We start from the raw sequence: 18,568 nt of genomic DNA, 5'->3' as shown, positions 1-18,568 counted from the left end.
CAGCCAGTCTTTTCACATTGACGTCATGACGTCACGGGAATTCCGCAGTGTTTTATAACAAAGAATTGTTCCTTCTAATCAGCCTAATCAGCAAGCAGCATGCCTATGTGTTAAATATGTTTGTCTGAAAAAAGAAGTAGATTTTCAAAGTAGTCAAAGTGTAAGATAATTTAATGAAAAATGAATATGTCTTTTTTAAAGACATTTTTAATAATTTTAGGAAAATGTGTTGTCAATCAAGTGTTTCTATATAGTTGACATACATGATTTCTGTTGTTCCGGAACAGTTCTTGAACATAAAATATACTTGTATTGTAGGCAATAAATTTAACATATTTTCCCATATTTAGTGACATGATAGTGTTCTTCATCTTCTCAAGATGATAATTAACGTTAAATTTCTCCAGACACCGGGTAAAGAGTGCAGTATAGAGGTAAGATTAAGGCAAAATCAGGTATTGAACTTGCTGTGGCTGTTGAATTCAACAGGCATGACATCATGCAAATCACTAAAAGTCTAGATTAGGGCGTATTTTGTAGTTTTAAATTATAATTGATAAAAGATTTTAATTAGAATAGATATGTATTATGTTACAGCATTCATGTCCATATTATTATCATGATTATCAGTTTCATGGTTAGTCTACTAGCCGTTTTGTGAAGTGACTGGAGTAATTGTGTTTGTCCTGCACCACGGCACTGGATGTGATACCTGTAATGGTCTCAGAAATCCAGTAGAAGTAGAAGCAGCGATGTATTGAAAAAAACTGTGGTTTTAGCCTTCCTTTGACGAGGTAGTTGATCAGCAATAAGCCCAATCGACATTGTAACTTCCGGTTTTTGAGAGCAGTTTTGGGACACTTGACATATCGGGGAAATTGCTGTAATTATTATCATGATTATTCATTCATTATTATTGTAATACTATTACTAGGCCCTTCGCACTTGATTATTAGTTTCCTGTAAAAGATTTTGAAAAAGGGACGAGGTGACTTTTAATCAGTGTCCGAAATAAGGAAAATATGGAGGTTGTCCTGAGGATAACTAAAGCATGAATTCTGCTTGTCCTCAAAACATTTTGGTTGTCCCCAAAATATATAAGTCATGTTTTTGAGTGCAAAGAATCCAAATAGTGGTTGTCCAGGGGATAAGTACATAGCTCAATATGGTTGTCCCCAGTGATTTTTGGACAAGGGGACAAGAGGATAAGTACTTATTTTGAACACTGCTTTTAATTATTAATTATTAATTATCTTTTATTTTCCTAGTTTGAACTATTACAAGCAACTATTGACTCGTTTTGACTAGAGCGGGCATTTAATTATTTCACAACAATATTTGATTTTATAAATAAGTGAAGGTGGAGTTGTACTCTTTGTTCATTCATCATTATTGTTGATATTATTAAAGTCAGATAATGGCAAGTAGAAGTAGTTGAAAGTTATTTTAAAGGAGAAAATTAGAAATAAAAATAAAATAATTAATTATTTTGAGATTTTCAATTTTGGACGCGGGCGGTAAACAGGAAATTAATAATCAAGTGCGAAGGACCTTATCATTAACAATATTTTAAATAATTAATTTTTGAAACAATCATGTTTTTTTAAAACAATTTTTATTCTAGTAAAACATTTAAAATAATATTTTGTATGAACAAAAAACACTTTTCCCGATAGGTCAGAGGGCAAAGTGTCCCAAACTGCAAAAAGTGTCCCACAATGCATTGCTAATTACAATGCATGACTGATGAATAAGATCATGAATATAGGTAGAGCGGAAGAATTTACCAACCACGATATCTACCCACCTGTTTTTAGTATGCACAATAAATATTTCTTGATCAATTGATATTGATTGATTTCACTAATAGTAGGGCCATAGATGTCGTATTTTCCATGTGGTTGAACAATTGTGACATGATTAGTGTTGGCCGATCCAACCCAAGATCGGATCTGCCGATCTCCGATCTGAAAATTAGCAGATCGGGCCGATCCGATCCCGATTCAGATTCCTAATAAATGTTATTTTACAACCAGTACAAGTTCATTCAAGTCGGGCCCCAGTAATGTTAACAGTCAAAGCTTAATTCCCCAAACCTGTAACTATGTAATATGATGACCGTTTTTAGAGGTTTTTCATGTCAATATCAACCCAAATAAAATACCATTTTACACCCCAAGTCCGAAGCGTTACTCACTCAGTGCCTCCGATTGTCGGAAGTTTAATCATTAATCCATTAAATGATGTACCATCGCATGCACGTTTAAAGTTCTATGCCACTAGTTTTAGTTTTAATATTGACAATGTGGCGACTGTTTATAAATAAATGATCGCGCATGCTCAGTTATTCTGGAGGGGGTAGGTATATTCATTATATTGGGCAATTCACAGATCCCTTCGGCCGAAAATATTAGTCTTTGCCCGCGAGCGTGCAAGTTCAATTGATAATTACAACAGCTAGGTTTGCGGTATGTGCAAAAGGTTACAGATGTCAAACAGCAACAAGTCATGACGACAAAAGCGCAAGCACAAGACAGTGAGACATGTGATTGTTTGTTTACATTTTAATTCGGTCTATCAAAGGGTGGATGGATACATACATAAAATACAGTATGAAACGACATGATTCTTGCGGTGGTAACAACGTTTTTTGGAAATATATTGGCATTAAATAGTAGTAATGTTACATAAGAAAGTAATGGTAAGCTTAAAGAATTGTTGTGTACTTTTATTACTGTCAAGTTCAGAGATCGGTAAGCTAGATCGGCAGCTGATAGCTCATCTGCCGATTCAGATTCAAGGCCGATGCAGTCCATATCGGCACCGATCTCCGATTCACAGATCGGTATCGGCCAACATTAGACATGATCAAGGGGAATGAGATGGGATGTCACTAATATTGTTTTTGAGATATTGGCAAAAACAGTGTTCAAATTCTTTTGTTGTATACTGTTTTAGCCATTGATAAATTGCTCATAACTCAGTAACGAGATGTCCGATTCTGATGGGGTTTGCATCAAAATGAAGTATTTGTAATCTGCAAGAAAATTATGTAATTTAAAACTTCTAATTGAAAATTGCTGACATGTGACTCATTCCCCTTGATCATGTCACAATTACAGTTCTGATGATTTTCTATGCTACACCAACTCATTTTGCCAAAAGTTGCCATCTTCTCAGCTTGTCAGCTCTCGCATCACTTCTGCATTATGTGTTGGGAACATTTTACTTGTTATTTTTCAATATTGAAAGACCGAAAGTACAATGTATGTCATATGTGACCAGCTGCAACAAAACCCGGAACAAGTCGCCAGGCATGTTTTTGAGTTATAGGCCTTTAAAGGTGACATTCCCATAAAAAAAATCAAGTTTTGGAATTCTTAACTTCATGGTATTTGACCTTGGGACTGAGTGGACTTTCAAATCCTTGAAGGTACTTATAGTTGAACTATGATAATCCCTATTCAATCCTGTGTAAAGCAGGAAACTAATTAGCCCATCACTCAGATTATCAGTTTGGCAAAAATATCAAGGTATCATTTACAAAATTATCCATATCTTTAAAAAAATTGATACTATATATAATTTTGGTATCATTTTGAAGCTTATTGTCATGATATGTCAAAAATGTGACTTGTTCTTGGTTTTGTCAGAACGGGTACATGGGGTGATGCACTGATGCAGTGTTCTAAATCGGTGAGTAAAATAAACCTCTGGTATTTTACTGTGTGATTTTCAGTAAAATACCATAATTTACCGTAAAATTCGGTAAAAGACACCAAAGGAAAAGATATTTTTGAGATGTCTTAAAACATGATGATAGAAAATCAAAAGGTTTCCTTCGGAAAATTCTGTTTTACTTAAATAAGATTGATCGCTAATAGTTCTCAGAAACATGATGCATGGTTAGAAAATCAAAAGGTTTCCTTCAGACAATGTTATTTTACTTGGAATACTGGAATACATTATTATACCATAGTAAATGAGATTGATTGCTACTAGTATTAAGAATATAGTATCTTTTGTTTTGATCAAAATTAATAGTTTGCAATGCAATATGGGGCACCAAATGGTTCAAAAAGCTTTCCTTCAAAGAAAAGGTCCTTACATGTGGTACAATGTACTTTTATTCGTCAAGTTATTATGACAAAAGGGTTTAAGTGCATTTTTAAGACTGCGGTTACATAAAACACGGGTCACACCAAAAAAAGTGTTATAAAAAAACCCTCAGGGGTTGAAAATGATGCAACAAATTGGGCAGGTTTTGAGTTGTGTGCAAAAATAATATAACATTTGGTAATGACCTGCATGATATCAGATTATTTTTAGATGCTTATTCTCAAACCGTTTCTTTGAATAATTAAACTACATGTACAATTATACATTGTACATATGCATGCACATGTAGGCCTGCTGGCTCTAAATGCATCAACCCGCCCGAAAAATGAATCAATCCTATGCAACGCAAAACGCTTGCAAAAGCACTGCGCGTAGTACACGGAGTGCCATTATACACAATCAATGAGCTCTGCGTACTTTTGTAACCGCTTTTCTGATTGGATGCTTTGATATAGGAGTGTATGAATGACCAATAAGGCCCACAAAGACTTATCTTACAAAAAATAATGATAACTTTATGAATAACACCATACTTACATGTATATCAATACGGTACATAATGTTACAAGTCTTGCCTATTACATACAGTACATGTTAAACATAATAAACAATATTTATAGGTTAATAAACACTAATTAGTATTACTTGTTGGTAGAAAAAAAAATTAGACAAAATAATGCACGCGCACTGATGTTGATGCGTCTAATGCATGAAAGTCAGGCCTTGCCGTCGGAGCCTGTGAGAGCGAGCGCTCTCGCTGCCACCACTCGCCCAAACACAATTAATAGTGAGCGACTTTCCACTCGCCATAGGCACTAAATATCGCTTACTGCCAATCACCCAAAATTGAACTACGTTCAAGTTTCAGTACTGTCAGTATACCAGTATTCGATTGAGAGAGAGGGTGTCAACAGTGCGGAAGTGTATTGGTATGAATGATCTTTCAGACCTAGAGAGTGATTTGACACGCTCTTCATTCTAAATGTAGAGAGTGATTCAGCTCTAAGAGGGATTCGACCACTCGTCTAGCATAATGCTTGCGAGTCATTGACCACTTGCCTTTAAAATCTAGACGACATGGCCGGGAAAGTAATATTCATTTATTTCATACACAAGAAAGAAGAAACACATGAATTTTGCTGTTTTTATAACAAATTATCACAACAAATGTTGGAAAATAGAACCAAATATAAATGCATCAACCTGCCTAAAAATGAATCAATCCTACGTGACACGAATGTGTGTGGAAGCACTGCGTGTAATATACTCCGCATACTTTTCTAACCGCTTTCCTGATTGGCTGTTTTGATAGGAGTGTATGAAATTGGGATGAAGCAGAGCTGAAAGGTGAATTGTGCAACAGATGAGTTAGTAGATTTCTAAACAAAGTTTTCTTAAAATATTTTGCCCTTGACAGGTCACAGCAGCAGAACCAATTTTATCAGTGAAAAGAATGGTAGCCAAAGAATTAGATGTACCAGTACACCTACAGAGACTAGTATTCAAAGGAAAAACATTAGCAGGTAAGAAACACAGGAGAATCAGGCAGGATGGTTTATACTGGTATACAGTATTCTAAAGTTTGTAGTTGTTCCAGGTATGGGACGGAGATGATCAAGTGTGTAAAAGAGGCAAGGTCTCTATCAGGGTGTTAGCTAGACATCCGTCCACCTGTCATTTCGGACGGGAAGTTTGCTCCAATGACAGGCAAAATTAATGGCTGTGACATATATGCTAAATTGTACAAGTTATGCTTGAATAAGTTCTGTGAACTCAAAACAAGACCAGACTAACAAATGAAGGCTATAACAAACTAATTGAACTGACTGAACCCCCAGAAGGGGCATAGGTCCAGTGGTGTACGTTTTCAGGGTCAAATTTTGGACAGGCAGTTTTGATGAAAATGACGGGCACTTGTGAAATACTAGCTAAGACCCTGGTCTGCACCCGTTCTACATGTAGGTGTTCTGACTATTTGGGTCAACCGTCTTGACATGATTGTTGATCAGCTAATCAGTGTAAACGTTTAAAGTCACTTTTGTGTTCATGCTTGTATAGGCTTGACGCACGGCAAAAGTATAACAAGTTTTGACCTTTCAGTCTAGCTCATGGTTGTAACAGTCTTAATTCATTTTAAATAATGATTCAGATTTTATTTTGTTCTGCACAGTCTCTTATGAATGCACTTTACCCCATAAGTGTGGAATCACACAGGACTTGCAGACAATTTAGAACTTGTTAATTCTTATCAGTGTGGAAGTTTTGTAGTACATGTAGTATAAGACTGTCATCAAGTGAAATGTATCCTAGGTGGAGGTGGTCACTGACTTATTTTGAGTTCAATTCATTGTAATTTGATTTGCCAGATGGACAGAACCTAGGTGATTACAACATAGGACCAGACACAAAAATCCACTTAGTCGTGAGAAGACCGGAAACAGATTCAGATGTAGTAAGCACAGCCAGAATAGGTGGTAGCACAGTGTTATGGGACCAGACACGTACATTCTTAGCAAAACATTTCACACCATCAGATGCAGAAAAGGTTTTACAACAGTTTAAGAAAGTAAGTAAAACATGATCAGTGTGTTTTTTGTTGTTGTTGAAAAATCCACTCAAATCAAGTGTATGTGTGTGAGAGAGAGAGAGAGAGGGGGGGACTAAAAATAAACCTGAATGTTTTGTCGCACAAGTATGAATTCTAATTAACTCATGTGGTGACTTCAGCAACCTGATGCTTGTTTCATCTGCTTTTTGGCGCTCTGATGATGTTTTTTATTTATGTCAGTACGCATTCAAGACAGCAACACCAGCTGTGACTAGTGACAAGCAGCATTTTCTAGATGCATCTCACTCCACTGCTTTGCTCAAAACTGCAAATCCCTGAGAATTGACTTCCAAGTTAATTCAGTATTGCTGTCACTTGTGATAGGAACGGGACATAATTATTGACCAAAGCGCAAAGGGCCACCACACTGGTTTCAGAGTGTCATGTAAGGATGTGCTGCTTGGTAAATGCTGCTTGGTAAATGCTGCTTGCAGCGACGGCTTAGAACTACTAGCGGCATTTGCCAAGCATCACACAGTACAGTATGACACTATAAAAGTCACCTCTCTTTCATCATATCTCTAATCATTCCATTGTTATTCTATAGGGAGGTTTCATGTACGCCACGGGTCACTAGCCCTGGAGGCACAACAACGATATTGGAGCACATGAAAATGAAATATCACCTACAGAGTGCTAATATTCCTTACAAAGCATGTGTTTGAATAACGCGCCAAAGATTCACAGAGGATGATAATAGTTTGTTTGTCCTCCACCGCACTTGACTGACTCTCAATGCAGGTCATTTTTATCAACCTTTTAACCTTTCGTGCAAGCGCCCTATTAATCAGCTCTTTTCTTTTCCTTTTTTTCTTCTCCTTTTACACAGGAATTTTCATCAGGTGTTAGCAATCTTAGCTTGGATGACATTGAAAGAATCGCCATGTCACGAATGAATAGCGAAGTAGACAAAGCAGATGAAGCCGGACCATCGAGCTAAAACATGGCAATACTTGGGTTATTAAACTTAAGAAAAAACCTGATAAACTATTGACTTACAAAGACTTGGTGAATATAGTGTACCAAGTAGCCTGACCATCAAGCTAGAACACGGCAAAACTTGGGTTATTTAACTTATGAAAGAACTATAAACTATTGACTTACAAAGACTTGGTGAATATAGTGTACCAAGACTTCCAACTTATTTATCAGACTTTATACTGCAGAACTAATCCCACTTTGTGGCATTTTTTGTCACTGAAAATGTGAAAGATGCAGTATGTTGATGGAGGACTTCGTGAGTACATGGTACATGAGTACTGATTGGCTAAATCAGGCTAATCTATGCCAAGACATACAATATGATGATGTATTGCATTGAGTATCATTGTCCAATGAATATCTACCTTATGTGTGACATCAAACCAATCTTTATCCTGATGGCTTTTAGTTAATGTCAGATACATTATAATATGTTTCTTCACATTTTTTTACCCCAACAGCACAAGTTGTGTAGGGTGTATTATTATTCATATCGTTGTGATTTTTGTAGTATGCCAAATTCCAGTTTACTATAAACCGTCCCTATCACGCACATGAAGTGCTTAACCCCCTGAACACTACCTGCCAATCTAACATTGCCTCTGATTGGTCAATTACATGATATTTTCACTTTAATCACCAATCAGAATGGAGCTTTGCAAACAATTCACCCCAATTTTTTTGTGTGGTGAAATTATTCTAACAATGTTGCTGATTGGTCCAATTGATAATGAAAACTTCTTTTTGGCCAATCGGCAGGTAGTTCTCATGGGTTAATGCGATTCACTGAGGTGAGTAGTGACCAAGGCAAAAATGGCTTATCACTATAAAAAAGTTGGTAATGTTACCCTCTTTGGCCATAATGATACAAAATGATACAATATAATACCATAGGTTTCTAGTTGGATACTATTTGGCAACATGCCATGATCACAAAGATATGCATGCATGGTTGGTTAGTTGGTTATATGGTGTCTGTCTGTTGTGTGGACAGAAGAAATGTGTATACATGTAATCCGCTCTCACCTAAACATAATGCACTTCAGAGTGGTTAGGTTGATTATAGTCCATTTTGCTTCCTTGAGAGAGTGACGTCCGAGTTACTTTGTGTATAGACCAGATGAGCGCCTTTAATCATGTGTGTAAACATGCCAGTTTCATTTGAGTCAGTGCACGTTTTCATACTATGCGCACTGAAGCACGCAATGACGTCACTCTCTTGAGGAGGTGAAATGGACTACAGAGAATGATGTGTTTTGGTGCTGTATATTTTATGACAAGTCATCAGTATATTTGTGAATACAAATGAGCTCATATTTTGACAGAAATGATGGAAATGAGATAAATTCTGTCCTACCTTTAAATTTGTGTGACTCTGATTGACAGCGCCATCCTTATACTTTACCACATCAAAATGCAGATTTTGGTATCATCTGGTAAAAGCTCATATTTTTCACATAACCCCAGTGAAATTTTAGGCCTGGAATATGTTTTGATTTAGGCGGTGTGAACAAAAACATGGTAGTTTGGTGGTTACCACCCAGAAGTCGTCGTTCTATTTTTGCTTGTAGAATCCAATCGCTGAGAGCAATGTAACCCAAAGATTGGAATAAAAATGTTTGGATGATGGGTAGGACGGGTCTAAATGCAGCGCTCAAAATAGATGGGGATAAAGGTGACATGCCCCCGAAAATGCCTTCAAAAATTAAATTACTGGGGGGCGGGGGTTAATAGAATAAATAGAAAGTAGTCCCTGAAAGGAAACTAATTTGAGGCTTGCGGCTCAAAGTAAATGGGGATTTGGTATTTAGCCCCTGAAATCCTGAAAGTAGTCTCCGAAAGTTCAATTACGGGGGTATTTTTTTCAAAAGAAGCCCCCAAAATTAAAAAAATATTTTGAGATATGTCTCAAGGTGAGGTAGAAGACACTTTATTTTACAGTCAGACCACCCACTTCTAAGCTAAGCAACAGCATTAGTTTCCTGTCAAGCTAATATGCATATAGCGACTCATTTGCATATTTTGTCACAAATTAATGTGTACTGTATTTCATATGGCAAAGTTCTTGCTTTTCCAATGTATTTGTATTTTTGTTCTGTGTTTTCTTTTATTATTTTAACAAATTTGGTAATTACATGCCTTTTTAGAAATATCTAGTGTAGCTTATTTTTGTGTTGCAAACTAAAGAGGGAAACACATAGGCTTACAGGTTAATTAGGTAATTCTTGGCCAAGCTCAAACATTCAGAACGCTAGTGGCTCCATGATAAACACACACGGACATACACTGTACAGAAGAAAGCATGCACATGCCTTACAATTTGTACATGCTTAGTTCACTACATGGATGCAACAGGTATATTTGAGCTTGGCCAAGAATTACTTAATTAATCTGTAATTGTTATATAGAAATGTAGCTTTACAGTTATTGTGCCCACCATTGCATACTGAAAAGTGTGGACTCATGCCATTTGGTATGTATCATATAATATAGAATAATACACCCAAACTCAACTGTGTGTTATGTAACATTCATTTACCCATATATGAGACCTGTTCCCATACATTTATTATGAGTTATGTCCAGATTTCATATTCTCTGGATCATGAGAATAATAAATGTAAGCAACATGGGGGCATAGTAAGTAAAAAAGAAATTTCTTTTGACATGGGGTTGGGGATGGGGTTGGAAAGAAATGTCTTGTAGTAAAGTGAATCAAACACCTTTTGGTGACAGAGTCGGTTAATGGTACAAATGCATACAAAAACAAAATTTTTTGCTATATTGAAGCTAAAATAGTGAAATATGGTTCAAAAGTGGAACAAACTTAGGCGAAGAGGCTAAAATGGCCAAATATGGCACTTTTTAGGCTAAAATGGTTAAATATGGGGTTAATTTGGTCAGTGTGTGGGGGGTGATGATTGTATGGACCATCCCCCCTTATCAAAATATTTGGGGGAGGGATTCATTAGAATTGCATATTGCACATGTTCTTGTGCTTTGCGTACATTGGTCCCAGTAAAATCATATACATACATGTATGACAGCAAGTCACAGGGACAATTTGGCAATTTTACCTCCCTCTGAAAATTTTGCCTGGTACATTGCTGTTATGGAACATATCAGAAGACTTAAAAAGCCCTGTGATGGAAAGTAATTTAGTTTTGATAATTGCATTAGTTGCATACACTTTTAAAATGTTGATGTTATTTTGCTTCCTCTGAAGCCTTATAATCAAGGAAACTACAGTAAAATTAAGTATTTCTTGGCCAAAATGGAACATTTACAAACGCTAGTGGCTCCGCGATAAACACACGCAAACATAGCGCGGTACAGAAGAAAGCATACACGCGCCTTACATTGCGTACACGCTTAGTACGCTACATGGACGCAACACACATGTTTCAGTTTGGCCAAGAAATACTTAATTATACTTTAGCATTATTAGGATTAAAAATACTGATGACATTTCTTGGATACACTTAAAAAGTGTGATGATTTTTGATCCACTGCTGGTTTCCATACAGATGGGAGCTGTCTATATTAGCTTTGCAGAGTAGTGTGACATATTGCTTCATCAATATTATGGTTTATTTCCTTGTATGTCATTTACATGCAGTTGAAATCCATACATCTCCTATGAAAGACATGATCTTAATCTTCAACACAGTGAGTGTGAATTTCAAATGGAGTTATCTGAGTGGGTGACTCCATTTAATATCTTCACTCCCTGTGTGGGAGGTTAAGGTCATGTCTGTCATAGGGGAATGTGGATTTTATCTGGAATAGCCCAGTGCTTCCCTTGACCTTGCATACGTAAAGGTATCACTTTGGGCATGTTGGGACAAAGTGTTTGTACATTACAATATGTCTTTTTCACTTGGACTGAAGATTATTGTTATAGTCGTGAGATTACGCACCAGAGACGATGTTTCAAAAGGGTGTCTACTCAGCAAACTCACAAATGTATTTAAAACGTCATAATCGTGATATAAACACGTTTTGGTTTTTATCCAAAACGTTTTAATAACATTTAAATGTCAGGTTATAATAAAGGTCATGAAAATGTTTTTAAAACATTTGATATAACAACATTTTAAAATATTATTGTAAAAAATAGTTTTTGGCAAACATGTTTGGAAAATATTATGTTTAAATGTTTTCCAGCAAGTTTACAAAAATGTTTTTTTAAATGTTATTATAATGTTTTATGGACTTTATATAACCAGACATTTAAATATTTTTTGTAAAATGCTGGGTGTGTGCTTGGTATTAATGGAGAGCTTGCGATTTCCAAACATACTTATCAAATGCCCGTGCATCTATTCAAAATCCCGTCCTATGAGAGTGATTTTTGAATAGACGCACAGGCGTATGATACACACATTTGGAAATTACAAGCTCTCTATTAGGACATTGAAAACACAAATTGTGAATACACTTGATGATGAATTTGATCATTGAGTCATCAGTGTCTGTTTTGACAGACTATATATGAGTGGTTACACATGTATACATGCTAAGTTTTAAATGTTGTATAGTATTCTTACAGTAAATTACTGTGCCTACATTTCACAATTTCTATCAAATAGATATTCAGAGCATACATTAAAAGGCAAGATGAATGACACAAAAATATGTTGGTTGTTAACTTTTTTGCCATCGGTTGGTTGACGTAAATCCCTCCTTTACATTAGGAGCACCAGAAAACCAATTCTGTAAAGAGTCAGTTGTATACAAGTTCTTTTGTTTAAAGTCATTAGTTAGGCAAAGCAGCAATGATAGCAGATTTTGTGACATGTAGCCTGTACACAAGTGGTCTTGAAATTGTTTCAGAGTGGACATGCAGGTTGGGATAGCAGGCAAAGGGGGTTGGATGAAGAATGAGTTGAGTAAGTGCCGCGTTTGATTAAGCTATTAGTGACCAGCTTCCCGGATACATGCTCTCACATTGTGCTTTCAGCTGCTTGCCAAAAGGGTCTCTCTGTTTGTGAAGGGTTGTGCAGCAAACAAGAAAGGACTGTGCAGCATCTATCCTATCAAGAACAAAAACAGTTTGGTTTAAATTATAAGGTTAGTTTGAAATTCATTGTAACAATTTAATTAGGTGTTTAATAGATGTCATAGGTAATTCATTTTGACATTTGAAGAATCTAAGAATAAGTTTGTCAAACTTTGGATGTGGTGTACATCTGTGTAACATTGACCATTTGGCCATTCATTGTCCTTTGTCCTTCATTTGAATAAAATGACCCACCCAAATTAAAGTTTGATCTATTTCAGCAGCCTACTATACTCTGATCAGCTCGTAATAGGCGGGACTCATAACATCGAGGATTGATATAGAATGGCGTACACACAGCTGGGTGCAGCACCTACGCGAACTGCGCTTTGCGTATTGTGTGAATGATGCGCGTGTTTGTGAATTTACGCGTGTGTAAGTTGGAACTTTATTGACTCGCGCAGTAACAAAAACCGAATAAATCCCACCTATTAAGAGCTGATCATAGTATACATGTAGGAGTTTTTAGTGAGTTCAAATATGTATTACTATTACAAATTTTACGTGAGTGATAAGATGTAATTTAGCAAGATCTCTGAAGTTTGTCTATCCCAATAGCAAACTACACATCCTAAATAACAGGTGGCTTAATTTGCTGTAGAAGTGACGTAAGGCTACCATAGCAATAGATGAATACATTTTTGAATTGATTGTCCTGAACAAACGTTCACATGGTACATATGCATTGAGCCATAGATGTCAAAGAAATGCTAGTCACTCACACCTGTAATAAGATTAGTATCTTTGACAAGAGCAGTATTGTATTCAATCTATGATTGCAGACATACACAGATGAGTGCAACCTGCTTGTAGTGCAGGTTGATCTAGTCAAAAATTGTATTAATCTATTGCTATGGTAGTTAATCTGATTATTACGTCACTTCTACAGCGAATAGCTAAGATACTTGCACTTAGCCACAGTGATGTTCTGGTGCAACTTTGTAATCTGGTCTGCCACTCGTGTCACACACCATCTGATTATTTTGAGAGCGGTAAATACTCACAGAATAAAGCACAGGTTGTGGGTGGTGTACCTTATTGTAAAACCTCTAGCTAATGTTCAAATTCTACGATATAGTTTCAACAGCAACACAATGGCGAATGGTCAAAGGGTGTATGGTGGAACACTTGATTCACTCTTAACATTACCAGGGCTGCAAGTTTTCCTGCTTTTGCAGGAATTCCTGCTTTTTGTTACTCCAAATTTACGCACTTTTATTTATTTTCAGCCCGTTTTGTGGCTTTATAACACTAATTTACGCGGGAATTTACGCGCTTTTTCAGGCTTTTCCTGCAAAATCACTTCAGGCCACTTGCATCCCTGATTACATTGTATGCGATATTCACACACAGTGTACTTCAAAATTACTGGATTGAGGTTACTTTCAGAATACCCAAGTTTTTATGATATGATTATGATATATGAACCATAATTATATTATATCACTCATACATAAATTCTAGACAGTTCATTGGTTGATTACCATTTATCATTTTTACCATCACCCTCTCCGTGTGATAGTCTTTACTATCATAGTGCTCTGCCGTAGTGCGCCTGCGCCAAGCCGTGCGCTGACTCTTGGATTCGCCGATTTAATTATGGGGTGGACGGCAAAACATGGTGTTATGTTGATGAAAAAATGTATTTCCTACCTTAAATAGTATTTTAGTAATAGAATTTATGCATGAGTGATATAAAACAAATATTAACTGTCTTAAATTAGTGTAATGGTCGAAATATAATCACTCGGTGAAAGATGTATTGTTCCATTCCACGAGAACGGCAGTGGAATGGAACAATCCATCTTTCACCGAGTGATTATATTTCGACCATCACACTCATAGACAGTTAATATTTGTATACTATTATATTGTATTGTTTCATTTGAAATGTGATAAGTGAAGTTCATCATCAAGTCTTCAAATTTAGGACCAATCTTGAATAGTTATTGCACTACATTTTCATCTTGAGTTTGGCATCAATGCTTTTAGTCATTATTGCTGCAATACGCATTGCGGATTACATTGTAGGTATCATCATACATGCTTTGTTACTGTGGGTAGCGAAATGTGTACCTATGTCACTGCCGCACTTGAGGTGAAATAAAATGTAGTCACAAAATTATCCAGAAAACTGGACCAGATTACACATTTTAGGCGCATGTGCCCAGTTATAAATTATATGTTTCAACAAACATTGAATACTGATATGTATTTAAGCACTTGATTACGGTATTTGCCCTAATTAGCACCGTGTGTGCATAAAAGTAATTTCAAGGGACCAACCAACCCCTTTCTATCTACTGTGCCAGAAAATGTTGAAATACATCACATTTTACATGCAATCGGACATTTCCCATGCAAAACATTGTTGTAATTGATTCACATGAACTCAAAAATAAGAAATGTAGATCTGTGCACCTAAAGGTAAAAAAACCAGTTCACCCAATTGTAAGCTTATTAAGTGCACAGAAAGGAGGTGCTTAGGGTGTAATTTAGATAAGTTCAATCGCTAAAGTTTGTTCGGCTTATATAAGGCGGGAATGTTTCGGCTTTTGTTACTGCGTACATCAATAAAGTCCCCATTCACGCTGGCGTTAATTCAAATAATCGTGCGCCAGTCAGGCATTACGCAACGCACAACTAGCATAAGCATTGCGCCCAACTGCGTGCATGCCATTCTATATCAATACACAGTGTTAATAGCGTCTAATTTCTTCCGCTTTATATTAACTGAACAAACTTTAATTAGGGGAGACCAGGAGGATACTTACTACATGTAGGTTGATTCCATAGTCAAAACAGGTGAATGAAGAAAGTAAGTGGAATAAGAGTGAACAAGTTTGTATTAAGGAAGAGATTACTGTCATTTGATTTTACAATAAAATATGATGTCAATTTCTAAATAGGTCATTACTCACTAGAATATTACAAACAGTTAGTAGCCTAGCTTCTTTGCCTTGCAAGCAGTCCATGTTGCATTGTTTTATTTTCAGGGTTCCACTTACTGGCCTGTTATAATATGGCACCAGTCGGATGGGTGGAACTGTTTTTAACTTATTGTTTTGTAGTATTATGATTTTACCATTTTAATTGTTATATTATTAATACCAGATGATAACTTAAATTAGTTGTTCATGTTTACTATTTATGTATGGTAATTAAATCATTGGTCCATTTCACTAAACTTTAACGAAGCTTTGTAAATCTATTCGTAACTTACGACAAGTTCCATTTGACTAAACTTACGAAAAGTACCCTTCGTAAGTAATCGGGATTTACTACAGGGACCCTTTGTAAAGTTACGTCTAGTATTGGCTATTGGATACTAGTATTCGTAACTTTACGAACAGTTACTTGAATTACGAAGGGTACAAAGGGTTAAAAGTTTGATGAAATGGACCCCTGGACACACTCCAGAAAGAATGAGGGCCATCACCCCAAATCCTTTATGGTTAGGTTCGGTTCAGGATTCAATTTAGAATTAGTATCCAGTACAGACAGGATTAAAATATTTTTCATGTTAAACTACTGTATTTCGTCAAATAGTTGCCCCCTCAAATAAACACCCCCACCACTTTTTTCAACCAAGATGTTTAAAAAAATGCTGATATTTCCGAAAATCGATTGGAAACCCGGAAGTGAACCAGAAGTCATTATTTCTAGTTCATAGTTCGTCATTTTAGCGTGAATTTTAAGTTTACCTAATTATTTTAACGGGAATTATCGTTCTAAAATTGACCTTGAATAAACGCCCCCCCCCCCCTTGGGAAAATGTAACGCCCCACGAAATACGGTAGTAGATTTTATTGCATTGCATTAAATTATCACAAGCAATTAACTTGCATTTGTACAGTATGTAATTTGGCAGCAACATAAGTGCATCCTTGGTGTTAGATGCTCATAAGATATAAGACTAGTGTAAAAGACTCCATTAAGGAAAAGCAGCTTTCATGAGTTAGACCTTATGCTGTGCACTTTTTCTTGAAGGATCATAAACCCAACTTTAGAATAGTGGTTGCCACACCAACCAGTATGCTAACCCTTACCCTAATCTGACAACCCGGATCATAACCCTAAAGGCTTACCGTATTCCTTTCCTCTTGGGGTGGTGGTTGTTATTCATAAGTAATGTTGTAATACCTTTTTATGATTACGGGAATACATTTGTATACTTCATCGTCCGGTGTGACTGCACATGTAAGTCTGAACACAAGTAGCAAAGACAATTTGCTCAGTTAATGGACCATGATACCCTTAAAAAGCACGCAAGTAAATCAAGTTGCTGTGAAGGGGCCGGTGGCGTCAGCTCGATGGGCAATTTCCAGAAGATATCAGATAGCAGTAAACAGTGCTGGATCTCATGTACAGAAAATATGCTCAAGAGATTCTTCCTAGGGTAGCATTGACTGAAATTTCATGATTTAAATATCTGTCACTGGATAAAAGGGACTGGCATTTCATAATGTAAATATCAGTTGCTATACTATGATTAAATCTTAAATAGCAATGAAATCTCAAATATACATATATGTGACATAAATGATCTAGGGAATGAGTCGGATGTTGCTAATATTGTTTTTGAGATATTGGCAAACCCAGTGTTCAAATTCTTTTGTTTTATGTTGTTATCAGCTCATAACTTGGTAACCAGATGTCCGATTTTGATGGGGTTTGCATCAAAATGTAGCATTAAACTGCCAGAAAATGGGGTAAAAACTTCTAGTAATTGAACATTACTGACATCTGACTCATTCCCCTTGATCAATCATCATGTCACATGTAAAATTATCTGTGCAACTTAAACAATTACTAACATTTTGGTAATCTTAATTTAAAATAATAGCATCTTGATATTTTTGAACCACTGGAAATGGGAACCATCAGTTTCACAATGGTAGTGTATGGATGGAAAAACAGTGCATTCTTGTGACATTTACTGTGATATTTCTTTTCAAAGAAATGTTGCAGGTAGATTTTGGTTCATTAATTGATATTACTTTGGGTTCATTATTAGCAGAAAAAGAGGATGAAAATGGAGAAAAACATGGCATTCTGATGTGGATGCTTGTTTCTTGTGTACTTTGAAGTTACTGTATTGAGATGGAACATATTCAAGACTGATTATGATCAGTCTCTCTCTCTCCTGCTTATGTATCAGTGAGCTTGTTGTAAATTTATATTTAAGGGATGACTCTTCCATAATGAAAAGAGACTTAATAAAGAAATGTTATAAGTACATGTAATTTAGGCAGTGAGTCTATTTGTATTTGTCAAATGTTAATCAACCTATTTGAGAAGTACATGGAAAAACAGTGGCTGATGCAAAATTATGTTTATCTATTTGAGTAGGTTCAATTTTTTTCAAGCTCTTAATAATAAGGTAATTTTGAAAAGGTTCCATAATCACTTCCGCCACCTTCTGGTTTGCCAGAAATGCTTCACCCCCTGACCCGACCCTATGTACTTTATAGCACCCCTTGACCAAAGGGTAAAAATTGTAATCAAAATTGTTCTTCAAAAAGAGTGGCACTTGAAATATGTTATTTCTTTCTTCTTCATTGGCCTCCGCTTGCTCTTGCCATTGGCCCCCTCCCCTCTATGGCTATGGTTGGTTGGCGCAATTCCCTCCTTTGCATTAGGAGCACCAGAAAATCAATTCTGTAAAAAGTCACATTATATACAAGTCCTTTTATGTAGTTAAAAGTCATAATTAGGGAATTCACGAAGTCGTTAGGTAGGCAGAGTAGCGATGATAGCAGATCTTGTGACATGGAGTCTGTACACAAGTAGTCTTG

At 36.2% G+C, this 18,568-nt stretch overlaps 1 protein-coding gene across 1 annotated transcript; it reads left to right on the top strand.

Moving 5' to 3' along the window:
- The first annotated feature begins 243 nt into the window (after positions 1–243).
- LOC140148525 (ubiquitin-like protein 4A) lies at positions 244–8,585 on the top strand. Its single transcript, XM_072170513.1, has 4 exons — positions 244–434; positions 5,537–5,642; positions 6,486–6,685; positions 7,557–8,585. The coding sequence occupies exons 1-4, from the start codon at positions 381–383 to the stop codon at positions 7,665–7,667; spliced, it is 471 nt and encodes a 156-aa protein (XP_072026614.1). The 5' UTR covers positions 244–380; the 3' UTR covers positions 7,668–8,585.
- The last annotated feature ends 9,983 nt before the right edge of the window (positions 8,586–18,568 follow it).

Source organism: Amphiura filiformis, chromosome 3, assembly GCF_039555335.1.
Source record: "Amphiura filiformis chromosome 3, Afil_fr2py, whole genome shotgun sequence".
NCBI lineage: Eukaryota > Metazoa > Echinodermata > Ophiuroidea > Amphilepidida > Amphiuridae > Amphiura > Amphiura filiformis.
The sequence above is the reverse complement of the archived record's forward strand: the minus strand, read 5'-3'. Positions and strand labels throughout refer to the sequence as shown.